The following is a 13,633-nucleotide window of genomic DNA, read 5'->3' as shown; positions in this document are numbered from 1 at the left end:
TACAAAGTGCGCAGAGATGAGGACCAACCCTTACTAGTGAGTTTTGTATTATTTTTATGACTGACTCATGCCTAAAATTTTAAAATGAAAGCCATACCATTCTCATTTGCATCTGCCTGTATGTTTATGCATGTCTGCTACGTGTATATAATCTTTGCCTACCTGCAAATGGTATTACCAAATTAACTTATAAAATCCCTTAAAGAGACTCTATTTGAATTGGCTTAGATAAAAACAAGTGCTTATATAAATTAAATATTCCTAAAACTCCCCCAAATATAGAACTATTTATCAAGTTCACTTAATTTAGGTAAGCCTTTGATGAATAAGACTAGTTTGATATCATAGGTTTAACTTTTAAAAAGGCGTGAGCGCATAATTTCCTCATAATTGTTAACGTTAAATGTAATAGTCATACATTTTTATTCTACTTGAGTTTACTAATCAAATAAGCTACTTCTATATTTACTAGATGTTTAAGATTATAAAAACTATAAATCTGATTTGAATCAAATTGAGTCATTATTCTGACAAGCTTTATTTCAACAATAATTACGTTTTATAATATGTTTACTTAAAAGCAGTTTCTTAAGCCTAGCGTCTAGAAAATCTTTTTGACTGGCTATACCCTGGACTCAGATGCCTCCGAGCCCTACTCTAAACTAGGCCTCTAACTTAACCTATAAAGATTGCAGACTCTCAGCACAATTTTATTCACCACCCACCCTAAGGGACTTGAAAAATTCTAGCATGGTTTCCAACAACTTATGGCTGCGTCCCTGAGATGACCCAACCCCGCTTTATGCTCCTCCCTGGAAAGCTCAAGTCTACCCAAAGAATTATTTGTTCCAGCCAACACTCATAGATGGGGTCCCTGTTGCTCAGTCTCTGTAGGAGAAAGGGTGTCCAACTTTGATAAACACCAGTTATCAAATCCGGATGGCCTAGATACATAGACCAGCCCATCTTCCTTCTTTTTGTGAACTTTCACTTCCCTGAATTTCCCTCTCCATTCCTTCATCCTCTCTTTAACACGCAGTCCCCTCTGCACTAGTTGAAGTTGGGCTCAGCTTACACTGGACTCTCTTCCATATTGTGATAGTTACTACTGAATAAAATCTGCCTTGATTACTTAGGCTTCTTAGAAACCCACCCAGAAGCTCCCTTTTGGGTATTTGAAATCATAAATTCACTGCCTAAAAAAAAAACAAAAAAACAAACTTGGTACCTGAAAAATCTGGCACTTGCCCTTTCAAAGCCAACCTTTCCCTCCACTATGTCCATTCCTCCAGGCTGTCGTCTCCTACCACAACCTCTCTTCTCTGGAACCCCCAGGACCTCAGGCTCACCACAGAGTGAGCCCCCTTGGACTTTTGGGCAGGCTGAATGATCCATACCTTGGGCAGGCCTCCTAGAAAAAAATCACAGTGGAAAGGTTCAACTCCTACGTTATACAAACAGGAAACTCAGCCACATAAGTACAAGCCTCAAGTCTGTGCAGAAAGGATGCAAAACAGCATAATATCCATTGCCTGAGCCGTAGGAAGATTACTGTACCAGAAATGCTTGTGACTCCTACTCTTTAGCAACTGAATGATCTTTTGTACTTCTGAAGCTCGGAGGCTGAACACAGATGAAATCAGTTCTTGTACATGGCACTGCTGTCAATACAGAAATCAGGGTTAGCTGTTGAAATTTCCTGGCAAAGCTAACTTCCTTCTGGTTCTTGCCTAAGCCCGTGACTGAGGAGTCCTTCCCCATTGAGGTCATTATCCTGTGTCTTCTCACCGGCAAGAACTCCTGACCCCTCTCCCCTCCCCCATAAACACAGAAGAAAAGGATGAGAGTAGGGGAGGGGAGAAGAAAAGACAGTCTAGTCTCTGAAGTTTTTCCCAGGTTGGAATAGAGGGGCTGGTCAGCATCTAAGCCCAATGGGCTTCTCCTCTTAGCTCCAAGTGGCTCCGGCCATCCTTTAAATTCAGCCGTTACTTGGGACACAATGGTTTTGAAGTCCATGGAGGTGCTAGATAGCCTCTTAATTTGAACACTGGACAGACTGTCACAGTGATCTGTATTCTCTCAGCTGGGCTTGTTATGCACAAACATCAACATCTGATCAAATTTCTCATTCCTCACCCTTGTTTTTTGTTTTTTTTTTTTCTTTCTTTTACAACTTTCTTGAAGTATAATTAACATACATTTAACGAGTACAGTTTGATATGATTGGATATATGTATTCACCTATAAACCATCACCTTAACCAAGATATAGAACATTTCCATCACTCTAATAGTTTCCTAGTGCCCTTTGGAATTATTCCCTTCTTCCCCACTCCCATCTCCAGGCAACAATGGATCTGCGTATGGTCACTATAGTTTAGTTTCATTTTCTAGCTTCATACATTTCTCAATCCCCCCCCTTGGTGTCTGATCGTCCTGGCCTGCCTTTAGCAGGAATCCTGTTAGGTGTGATTCTTTAACCAGAACCTTCTGTCCCTGATGTTTCTTCTCAGGAATTTCCCATTGCTGACCCTGACCCTGCTCCTTGGCTTATAAGTCTCCATCTGCTCATCCTGTATTTGAAAAGGAACCTAGTTCTATACTGAGGTCTCTTTTTCTGTATTGCAATAGTTCCTGAATAAAATTTGTTTTTACCACCTTAGAAATCAAATCAAATCAAATCAAATCAAATCAAATCTGTCTTCGTTACTTTTAGTGTCTAGTTTTATTTTTGTTTCTCGTTCACGGGTTTAATCCTTATTTACTTTGGACGGCACAGGATGACATCGTGCGGTTTAGAGAAGCTGAGGATAATTGTTCTAATCTTTGAAGCCACAGGGATTTTTAAAAGCCTTTTGTTCAATTATGATCTGATGTGGGCTAACACTAGTTGAATCTCTGAAACTGTGTTTAACATATATTATTTCAATTGTCATATAGAATGAACTGCAACCCAGCTGACACTTCTTTTTTTAAATTAAATCTTTCATTTTGAAATAATTATAGATTTAAGCTGCCACCTTCCCTAGTTTTGACACAGTGGTCTTGTGCAGGAGATGAACCTCATCAATCAGCCTACTCCATGCTTTTGGTTGTGTCTCAAATCTTTTTTTTAATGGCCCCAGTAGTTGTGGGTGTGTGGATATCCATCAGTGTCCCAAGTGGGAGGTTCACAGTTGACACCCAGATGCAGGCCTGTTGGACACTAGACCCTCAGGCAGCATCTGGGAATGTAAAATGCTATGTCCTTCTAAGGCAGAAACCAAGAGGTAGACTTTTTACTTGCTCCTCTGTGTGAGCTGAGGATGTATAACCATGGGGATGGGTGCTCCGGAGCCCATTAGGAATTTCTTTTTGACCACAGTCCTGTGGAACTCTTGAATGCATGCCCTGTTGTCTATCAGAGCCAGATGATCCAGGGGCCCTTCCCTCAGGCAGCAGCTGCCAAAAAAATAAATAAATAAATAAAAATTGGGCAGCAGACATATATAAGCAACGTCTGATATAGGAAAAATGTGGTGCATGTAGCCATGTCCCAGGTCTCAGGCAAGCCCCTGGGACGTGCCCCGCCAAGTGAGGGTCCTTGGCTTCTCACAGGAAAGAATTCAAGTGAGAGCCATCGTAGAGCAAAGGTAGATTTATTCAGAGAGATACATACTCCATGGACAAAATGCAGGCTGTCTAAGGAGGCCAGAGAGGTCACGAGGCATTGGGCAGGAGGGTGGAGGGGGTGGGGGTCGGGGGTGGTTAAAGTAAGGTAAAGTAGATACACAGTCTATAGACAGAATGCAGTCCGTCTCACTCAGAAGGGAGAGTGGTGGCCTCAGAGAGTGGGATCGGCTAGGAAAAATGAGACCGGCCACAAGATATGCGGGTGGTTAGTCTTTATGAGCTCGGTAACCTCATATGCTAACAAGTGGGAGGATTATTTCAACTGCTTTGGGGAAGGGGGCTGGGATTCCCAGGAACTGGTCTACCACCCACTTTCTGACCTTTTATGGTCAGCCTTGAAACTGTCGCGGCGCCTGTGGGAGTGCCATTTAGCACGCTGTTGTACACCAATGAGCATATGTTGAAGCTCAAGATCTACTGGGAGTTGACTCTTGCCACCATCTTGGTGCTAATGGCTATGTTATTCTTTGAATGGTTGTACCCTGCCCTTTCCCCGCCTGTCTCACTTCCACGGGAGATACTGGTGACTTGGGATGGGCTAGAGAAAGAGGGCAATGGGGATGATCCCATACCTCCCTTGTCTCCATGGAGGATTGCTGTCCACCCTTAGATGCCAGCTTAAATAGAAGTCTGGCCCTCAGGCAGCACATCTGGAAGTATGCAAATAGACCCCTTTAAGGGAAAACTGGGAAGATGGGACTTTCTGCTCCCTCTACCCTGAGCCGTGGGGAGATCGCCAGTTAAGAACTGCTTCTTTGTTTGCTACAGTCTGTGGAACTCCTGAATGGAAGCCCTGTTGGCTATCAGAGCCATGTGACCTGGGGAGATGTCCCTTGGGCCTCAGCCACAAAAGCTGAGACATACATATTTGTAGAAGCTCCTTTCAGTGAGACAGACAACGGCTATTTGAGGTAGGCTGGAGGGAGAGGGTAGTGGGGAGTGTCTGCAGGCTTCCCTGGTCTCTGAGGAGGATTGCACCAGCCGTTTGGATGTGTGCTAAATTGGAAGCCTGATCCTCTGCTAGTAGCTTTTAAAGCAGGCAAATAGACTCCATTCAGGAAAAGACTGGGAGATGGGCATTTTTTGCCTGCTCCGTCAGCACAGAACACTGTTGTCACAGTGAGTGCACACTCCCATTATTAACTGGTCTTTGTTTGCTATAGTTTGTGGGTCTTGTGGACACACACTCCATGGCTTGTAGAGCGAGGTGTTTTTGAGGTCCATCCCACCGGTAGGAGTCTTACAATTTGGAGATGCTAGATGTGGAGTCCAAACCCTTTACTCCTCAGGCAGAAGCTGGGAACTGGGGATTCCTTCTGAGTTTTTAGCACTGTGCTGCGGGTGGGGTTTACAGCAAGAGTGTGTCTCAGCCTTTCCTACCTGTTTCCATGTGGGTGTCTTCTCCTTTGTCCCATGTATGGGAGTCACTTAGCCAGTTTCTAGATTTCATTCAGAGGGAATTGCTTCATATATATCTATTTATTTGGTGTGTGCTGTGGGACAAGGCAGGCCAGTACCGTGGGTGGTAAAAGAATTTACCAGAGACAAAGCAAAGTGAAAGAAAAAGTTTATTGGGGGTACGCTCCACAGACAGCAAGCAGCAGGTCACACACATGAGAGGTGACTGTGCGTGCTCCAATGGTGAAAGCTTATGGTCTTTTATAACAGGGAGGACTTGGCGGACACAATGGGTTGGGGGCTGTGTGATCAGCTTGTGCACAAGTTTCTGATTTATTGTAGGTAAGGTAATAAAGTTAGGGCCCATAAAGGGGCAGTGGGATTTATGACTCTGATAAGGAGGAGACATGGGCTGAGACAAGTCAGCCTGAGTTATTGTGAGATTAGGCATTACCTAGGGCTATTAATTCTGCTAGGACAAACACATCCCAGAAAAGAACACACTTTATCTTTTGAGGGATTGCAGGTGGACATCTGGGACCCCAGGAATGGGGGGTCGTTGGACTTTGAGAGGTGCTAGTTGGCCCCACAGTGTGTTTATGGGAGGTGGGGAGTTTAGAAGCTTCCTATGCCAAGCCACCATCTTTAAAGATCACCTCTGGCATTTTACTCTTTTGGTGCCTATGGTTTCATTCATTGGGCTATTAGAACAGCCAAATCCAGAACATTGACAACATCAAATGCTGGTGATTATGCAGTTCTGTATAAATCTTGGTCCATGTGTATTTTATTTTTGCACGTAAAATGAAGTACAAGGTCAATTTCACTTTTTTCTAAATGGATAAAATACTTTTAATTAGTTTTAGTTAATTTTTTATTAATATACTCCCCACCAGTTTCCAGCACCAGTGTGCTATCAAACCTTTGGATCTTTGCCAATCTGATAAAAGAAAAATGGCATCTCTGTTCAGTTTGGGTTTGCATTTTTATTATAAATCATTTGTGTGTGTATGTACATACATACATTTCTGTGAACCCATTTTTCCATTGGATTTTTGGTCTGTTATCAGTTTTGGAGGTGCTCTTTGTGTATCAGGGAGATTTACCCTTTGTGATGTAATATGCGAATGCTTTTCCCAGTTAGCAATTTGATTTTTCACTTTTCTTACAGCAGTTTTACCACATACATTTTATTTTTGTGAATTTGAATTGATTACTCTTCACTCTTACGGTTTCTGGATTTTGTGTTAAAACAAACAAAAAAAAACCTTCCCTATTCCAATATGATCAAAGAAATGTCCTGTGTTTCTTTTTCCCAATACTTTGATGAGGTGGTAGCAGCAGCAGCAGCAGCAATGGTTAGTGTGGGCTAAAAGTTTTACATTTGTCTTTGATGTATCTGGAGTTTATCCTGATATAGGAGCAGAGGTTTGAAGCCAACTTGTTTTTTTCTACTGCTTGATAATTGTCCCTATATCACCTTTTCCCTACTGATTTGAAGTGCAGGAGTTGTGCTTTTGAAGAGATTCCTTCCTTTTGTCCTAGGGCACACATGAGTTAGCCATCACAGCCGTCTTGATTGATTGTAACATTCATCAGATACTAAATACCCGTGACTTTAGATCTCTCCCTGAACGTAAGGTCCTAAGAAAACTGGAACCTTCGCGGGGAGCTTCGCTGGCACGGCCCCAGAGCGCGCCACAACGAGCACTCAAATAGCTAACGAACAACCCGGGTCACGTGCCCGCACGGGGCCATACCATCGAGTCAGTCCTCCAGCGTCCCAGAGAGGACTCGGAAGTGCCCCGGAGCCGGCTTCGGTTTTTCCGGCCGGGCCGTCCGCGCTTTTGTCCCGCCGGCGGCCGGGCTCCCGCGGCGCCGCCACAGCCAGTACGTGAGTCCGAGGCCGCCCGCGCTCCCGTGCCCGGCCCTAGCCTGCCACGCCCTTTCCTTCTAGGCCGGGTCCTGGCTCCCCCTCGGGTCTCGGGCGGGATCTGGGAGGAAGTGTGCCCCGCTCCCCGTACACACCTCAGCGCGTTCCCGGGTAGTGGAAGGGAGGGAAGACCTCCGGCCGGCCGAGGGGTGTAGGGCGCGCCTCTGGATCGTATTGGGCCCCTTGTGGGCCCCAACTCCAGCTGTCCGAGGGGCCAGGGCCTGGCTGGGGCTGCCCGGTGTCTGGAGAAGGGCTAGGGCCCCGCCCCCGTGTTTCTCAACTACTCGCTGCTGTCTCGGGCAGGAGGGGAACCCTGAAAATGAGCGCTTTTAACTGAGCCACCATTTGTGCCCCCGTTGCTGTTAAGTTTGGCCCTGATATTTGAGAGTGAATACGAGAGTTGGGGGGGGGGCCCTGAGGGGTGATCTGATTCGCCCCCTCCCCCACTTTTTTTCTTTGATGGGGGAATGATGTTGAGAGACTCCTGCCTCAGGTGTGGATCGAGCCACCGGGAGGGGCTTTCCAGCCTTCGCCCTAGGGGAGCTCACGTGTTATACAGACCGGGGATCCGGAGCGCTGGCTCTACAAGATGATCAGGAATTGACTAGGTAGGGAGAAGGTCGAGAGGCTCCTAGACCTGGGGACAGCCTGCGGGAACCCAGGCTTGAGGATGTGAAAGATGGCTGGGGCTGGGTGTGCTGCTCTAAGACGTTTGGACTAGGTGGCCGCCAGGAGTGTTCACTTTTTGAAAGCACGAGGATTTTTTTAAAATAAATTTTTGAATATGTAATGTATTCATTCTTATGATTCAGATCTTAAAAATATGAAAAGCTGTCAGTGAAAAGGTTTTCTTCTGCCCATATTCCTAGGCCCAACCCCTCAGATCACCAACCACATTTGTTAGTTTATTTGAATGTATCCTTCCAGAATTTCTTTGTGCAAACACTGGCAAATAGGAATGTTAGTGCCCCCTTTTTTCACATAGGTGGTAGGGTACTGTTCAGAGCTCTGCCACTTGCTTCTTTTGCTTAATCTGTTTTAGAGATCATCAGAACATGAAGGGCTTTTTTTTTTTCTTTCTTTCTTTCTTTTTTTTTTTTTTTTTTTTTTTTTTTGCTGCTTCTCTTTTTTAAATATACTGCTGTGGTATTGGATTGACCACTGTTGGATGTTTCATAATTTTTGGATCTATTCAGGGCATTTGGGTTGTTTCCATTTTTTTTTTTTGTCACTTTAAACAATGATGTACGCAATGATGTTGTACTAGGGCATATCTGAGCAGGGTTTTTTAAAAGAAAGGATTAACCGTCATAAAAAAGTTTTGTTTTATGTTAACTCAGCCAGGTATTGCTACATTGTCAAATATGCCAAGTCATTATTATAGTAACTCATATAGAGTGTTTAGAGAACAAATTAAACCATGTAGCTTTTCTCTCCTGAGACTTGTGTTTATGATACTTAGCTTTACAGCAGCCTAATAAACTAGTTCTATTAATGATTCTCCTCAAGCCAATCTTTGCCCCTTTAGCTTCAGAAAAATCTCTCAGCCTCCCTTTCAGAATCTCCTTTGTTTACTTTATTCCTTAGGGTGACTTGAAATCTCTTCTCTACTACCAGGTATGAGAATGTTCTATTTCATTTTTTATTTTAAGGAAAAATCATCTTTAATCATAAGGATTAATCAGTAGAACCAACTTATGTTAACCATTTACAATTCTGATACTCGTAAGCTAAATGCAGTAATAAAGCACAAACCATACTCTCTCTCTTGCCATCTGCATGTCACTTCTCTCACTCCTTAGTCCCATCTTTCATTTGTCCCATCCTCCCACTTCTTTCTTCTGAGTTGGTAAGTATTTTGTGTTCACATTTCCTCTTGTTTTCTCTTTTTCTTTGTATGGTCACCTCCAAGTCCAGTATGATATCAAGAACTTAAGGCACAGAATCCATATGGTAGACTGACTTGTGGAATATGGTCAGGACTCCGAAAATCCATAGTAGCTGCAGGCATGTTGCAGCTGTTGCTTGCTGAAGTCTGTTGTTAAGGCAAGAATTTTCAGCCAGAGTGAGCCACAATTCCTCTTTTGTGAGTTGCCTAGTCTCTTGAGAAGTGGCTTCTGACTCCTGGGTAGGAATAGTAAGCATTAAGGGTAGGTTCTTACTATCTCCCCGAGCTTTTCTAGACATTGGTGATAGAATGTGAACAACCAGCATAGAGGTGCCCAGAGTTTCTGGGTCATGTGTAATTTGGAAGGAGTGGATGGTTATCTATGGCTCAAATTTTTAACTAATGTAACCATGCTATTGGGTCATGCTTGCTCCCTGTTGAGAACTGGTTAAAGAGGAGTTTCCCCATCAATGCTGAGAACTTTTGAGAAATTAAACCCGTCTGGCCCTCTCTCTGTGCAGGAGTTGTGCTTTTGAAGTGATTCCTTCCTTTTGTCCTAGGGCATACATGAGTTAGCCATCACATCTGTCTTGATGGGTTATAATAACCTCCTTCCAGACTCTAGGACTCAGTTCTCTCTCCCCTCAATCCATTCTCCCACTGCAACTAGTATGAGTGGTCTTTATTTCTTTTAATTTTATATGATAAAAAATGTAAACATAACAGGAAAGTAGTATAGTACAGTGAACTCCATACATCCATCACAGTTATTAGAATTCTCCTACCTTTGTTTCACCTTTCTCTTTTTCTTTGTTGGAGTATTTTAAAGGAAATTCCAGACATCATACCGTTTCACCTAGCATAGCTTAGTCTAAAAAAAAAGACACTTAGAACATAGCCACAGTGCTGTTACCTCACACCATCCTAAATTTACTCTGATTCCTTGATATTATCTAACAGAGACTGGCAGACTTTTGGGTCTATGGCCTGTTTTTGTATGGCCTGCAAACTGAGAATGGTTTTTACATTTTTTAAGGGGTGTTAAAAAGAAACCGAAAAGAAAAAAGAAAGAAAAATAAGCAGTAGAATTGAATGTGACCCCCAAAACCTAAAATGTTTTCTATCTGACCCTTTGCTAACTCCTGATTTGATGGAATAAGTTATCTCCAAAATGCATATCCGAGTTTGCTACTCTTTGCCTAAAACTTCTGGGGGTCAAGTCTAGACTCCTTAGTATGACGGGCAGACCCTGGTGCAGCGCTTATTTTTGGCCCACTGTCCAGCTGTGCTTGCCATCCTCTGTTCCAGATGTCCAGTGGGTGGTGAACACGCGCCCCTTTGCACCTGCTGTTCTCTCTGTTACAGCTGTTTATCTCTTCCTGAAGCTCTACCTAGTTTTTTGAAGCAATCTACCCCTTCTGCCTCTTAGCTCATCCATGCCTCATGTCTGCCATTTTTATTGTGTTGGTTATTTTCCTGCCAGACTCTACTAGTTTTGCAAGTCCTTGATGGACTTGTCTTATCCATCTCTGTGACCCTAGGACTAGCCCGGTCGCTGGGGAGAAAAGCAGGATACGGATCATAATAGAAGTTCCTTGGGCAATACTCAGCCTCAGGTATAACTGAGATACTAGAGTGCATCTTCAGTATTATTTATAAGGGTAACAATATTTTGTTACATTCTCTTTACAGTTTAGCAGCTGTCTTAGTCCATGCGGGCTGCTATGATAAAATACCACAGACTAGGTTTTTAAGGTGGCTTATAAACAACAGAAATTTGTTTTTTCTGTTCTGGAGGCTGGGAAGTCCAAGATCAAGGCACCAGGGGATCTCTGTGGGGTGTCTTTTATTGGAACACTAATCCCATTCACGAAGGCTCCACTCTCATGACCTAAGTACCTCCCACAGACTCCCCCCTTGTAATACCATCATGTTTTAGTGTTTTTCTGCCCATGTTTTTGACTGAACTTTTCTTCATCTTGGATTAATTATCTCAATCTTATTGAAAACTATCTATTTTCAATGAAGATGCACGTTTATATTGCTATTTTGATTTCAGTCATTAAGAGGATTGGGTGAACTACATCAGATGATGGAATACACTGCTTCCACTGAGAGGAGGTTAAGCAGGGCTAGAACAGGGAGACTCCTGGAGTCTGCCTAGGTCAGGGAGGTAAACAGTGAAGTATTTGTAATTTCATGCAGAGCAGGCCAGTCAGCAGCCAATCAAACAAGGAATCCCAGAGGACATGAAGGGGCCTGAGAATTAGCCTATCAGAGAAGGGAAAGGGTCCACCTGAACTACGGATCAGTAAGTGTGGTGTCAGCAAGGAGTAAATTAGCATGGCCCCTTCGGTGTCCAGCAAGTCACTCCAGCTGCCCAGGTGCAGAGGGCTTGAAGAACCTCACCAAGTAGCCTGGGAACACCTAATGGGGAGTGCCCAGGTGTGCATTTTACAGAACTCCTGACAGCTGTTGGAGGAAGAATTGGACAGGGATAAGAGTGAAGGTAGGGAGACTACGGCAGAAGGGAATTTAGGAGGCTTAACCTAAGAACTTAGTATTAGGAATGGGCGTGGGGACTTGAGAACTGTGCAGGCAGCAGAATCAGCTGTTCTTAAAGTCTTTTGGATGTGGAGTGATAAGGGAAAGAGAGGAGCCCACGTCTGATTTAGGCAACAGGGAACAAGGTGGATATGAGGCTCTATAATTGAAGAGAGTGGTCTGGGCCAGAGATGAGGCTCTGCCAGACAGCTTGTAGGAGCCATGTGTATAGACAGGACTGCCCAGGCAGAGTATGTAGAGTCAGCAGTGGAAAGGGCCAGGGTGGAACAGGGGGCCAGGAACATCCAGGGGCCAGCAGGCAGGGGAGTCAGCACCTGGCCCCGAAGAAACTAATGCAGCACGGACTGAGTAGAAGAAATCAAGTTGAATAGATGAGGCATGAGGGGAGATGAGACGTGAAGACCACTTTTTCCACACACAACTGAACAGGAGGCAGGATGGCGAAAGCAGTACCTGGAGGGGAAGGTGTAGTTGAGAGAATTTAAAATTTACATTTTGGCGTTTTTTAAACTTTTTATTTGGAAGTAATTTCAAATATACAGAAAGAATTTCAAGGATAAGAAAAGTGAAAAAAATACACTTTACTTATTTACCTGTGCTTAACATCTTCCTTTGTCTTCTCTTTGTTGCTCTTTCATGCATATATATATATATATTTTTTTTTCCACCAAAGCATTTGAGGGTAACTTACATCATGGCCCTTTATCCCTAAACACTCAGTGTATATTTACTAAGGGTTGCATAGTTACAGTATGTTGATATTTTTGCCTAACTTAACTATATTCCAGTTTTGTCAGTTGACATAATTATTTTTTATAACAGCTTTTCCCTCCAGTACAGATCCAGTTGAGGTCAGGTATTCAATTTAGTGGTCAAATCTCTCTAGTCTTTTTTCATATGGAGCATTTCTGTAGCCTTTCTTTGTCTTTTATGAAAATGATGCTTTTGAAGAATATAAATATCTTTTAGTAGAATGTTCTTTATTTTGGAAAATTACCTGATTTACTTGATGTTTCCTTGTGTTTCAGTTCAGGTAATGCTTTCTAACAGGTGATGTATCCTCAGGGTGTCACATCTGGGAGCACATGATATGTATGTGCCCCCACTGGTGGTATTAATTTAAGACATCTTGCCAAGGCATTGTCTAATCTCTCCACTGTAAAAGTACTATTTTTTCTTTTAGGAATATTTTAAGACCATGCATATATACAGCTCATTCTCAGAATTTCGCCCTGGATTTAGAATCCATCAGTAATTCTCCCTAATCCAGTCTTTACTCTGATTGTTGCAGAATGTGTTTTTTTGATTCCCGGTCTACTTACTCCCTCCACATTTACTGACTGACCCTGTAATTTAAAATAATGCTGTGATGAATAACTTTGTGCATATATACTTTTGTATTGGAAGTGTATCTTCACTATAAATTCCTAGATGGGATTTCTGGATTAGAGTATAATGTGTACATAGTTGTGTAGATTTTGGCAAATTTCCTTCAACAGGTGTTATGCCAGTTTGCATTCCCAGTGATGGATGAGAGTGCCTGTTTCGCCACACCCTCACCCACAGAGTATGCTATTAAGCTTTTGACTATTTGCCAATCTGACAGATGAGAAAGGAGATCTTAGTATAATTCTTATTTGCATTTCTCTTACTATGAGTGAAACTGAAAATACTTTTAAGGACTGTTTTAGTATTTCTTTTTGTGAATTGTCTATTACGTCTTTTGCCCATTTTTTCTGTAGGATTTTTAGTCTATTTTTCTCCAACTTTTAAAGATTCTTTGAATATTAGGGTACTAGGCCTTACACATGATGTATGTTGCAAATATTTTCTGCCTCTTGGTCATTTATTTCTTGATTTTGCTTATGATATTTTTGCCATGCAATTTTACTTTTATTTCTATACAGTCAGATTTATCAGTCTTTTATTGCATCTGGGTCACAGAACACTCTCTGTGTACTCAGGTTATAGAGGCATTCACCTGTGTTTTCTTCTAAAATTTGTATAGTGCCACTTTTTAATATTTAGAGTTCTGCTACATTTGGAGTTTATTCCTGTGTGTGGTGTAAAGAATGAACCTAATTTTATTTTTTCCAAGTGGCTTTATAGTTGTTTCAACACTATTAAAAAGACCCTTTTTGCCTCAATAATTTGATATGCCATCCTTATTATATACTT

At 42.6% G+C, this 13,633-nt stretch overlaps 1 protein-coding gene and 1 long non-coding RNA gene across 6 annotated transcripts in view; one reads left to right on the top strand and one right to left on the bottom strand.

The window, feature by feature from the left end:
- Positions 1–13,633, top strand: part of ZFP62 (ZFP62 zinc finger protein) — a 28,602-nt gene that overhangs the window by 9,161 nt on the left and 5,808 nt on the right. Inside the window, exons 1-2 of one of the 5 annotated variants that reach the window (XM_045513089.2) lie at positions 6,878–6,959; positions 8,590–8,619. The exons of 1 other annotated variant lie outside the window; for it this stretch is intronic. Coding sequence is in view for 1 of the 4 variants with exons in the window: in XM_010950292.3 (XP_010948594.1) it covers position 6,959 (1 nt within the window). In the remaining 3 variants the exon portion in view is untranslated. Of the gene's footprint in view, positions 1–6,837; positions 6,960–7,479; positions 7,611–8,589; positions 8,620–13,633 lie in introns of those variants that run through there. 3 more of the 5 variants (XM_045513088.2, XM_010950294.3, XM_010950292.3) reach the window with 3 other exon arrangements.
- LOC123615440 (uncharacterized) overlaps positions 5,222–13,633 on the bottom strand; it is a 41,654-nt gene continuing 33,242 nt past the window's right edge. Inside the window, exon 2 of the long non-coding RNA XR_006723013.2 lies at positions 5,222–9,126. This is a non-coding gene — a long non-coding RNA (uncharacterized LOC123615440). The remainder of the gene's footprint in view (positions 9,127–13,633) is intronic.

This window comes from Camelus bactrianus, chromosome 3 (assembly GCF_048773025.1).
Source record: "Camelus bactrianus isolate YW-2024 breed Bactrian camel chromosome 3, ASM4877302v1, whole genome shotgun sequence".
NCBI classification, from domain to species: domain Eukaryota; kingdom Metazoa; phylum Chordata; class Mammalia; order Artiodactyla; family Camelidae; genus Camelus; species Camelus bactrianus.
The sequence above is the reverse complement of the archived record's forward strand: the minus strand, read 5'-3'. Positions and strand labels throughout refer to the sequence as shown.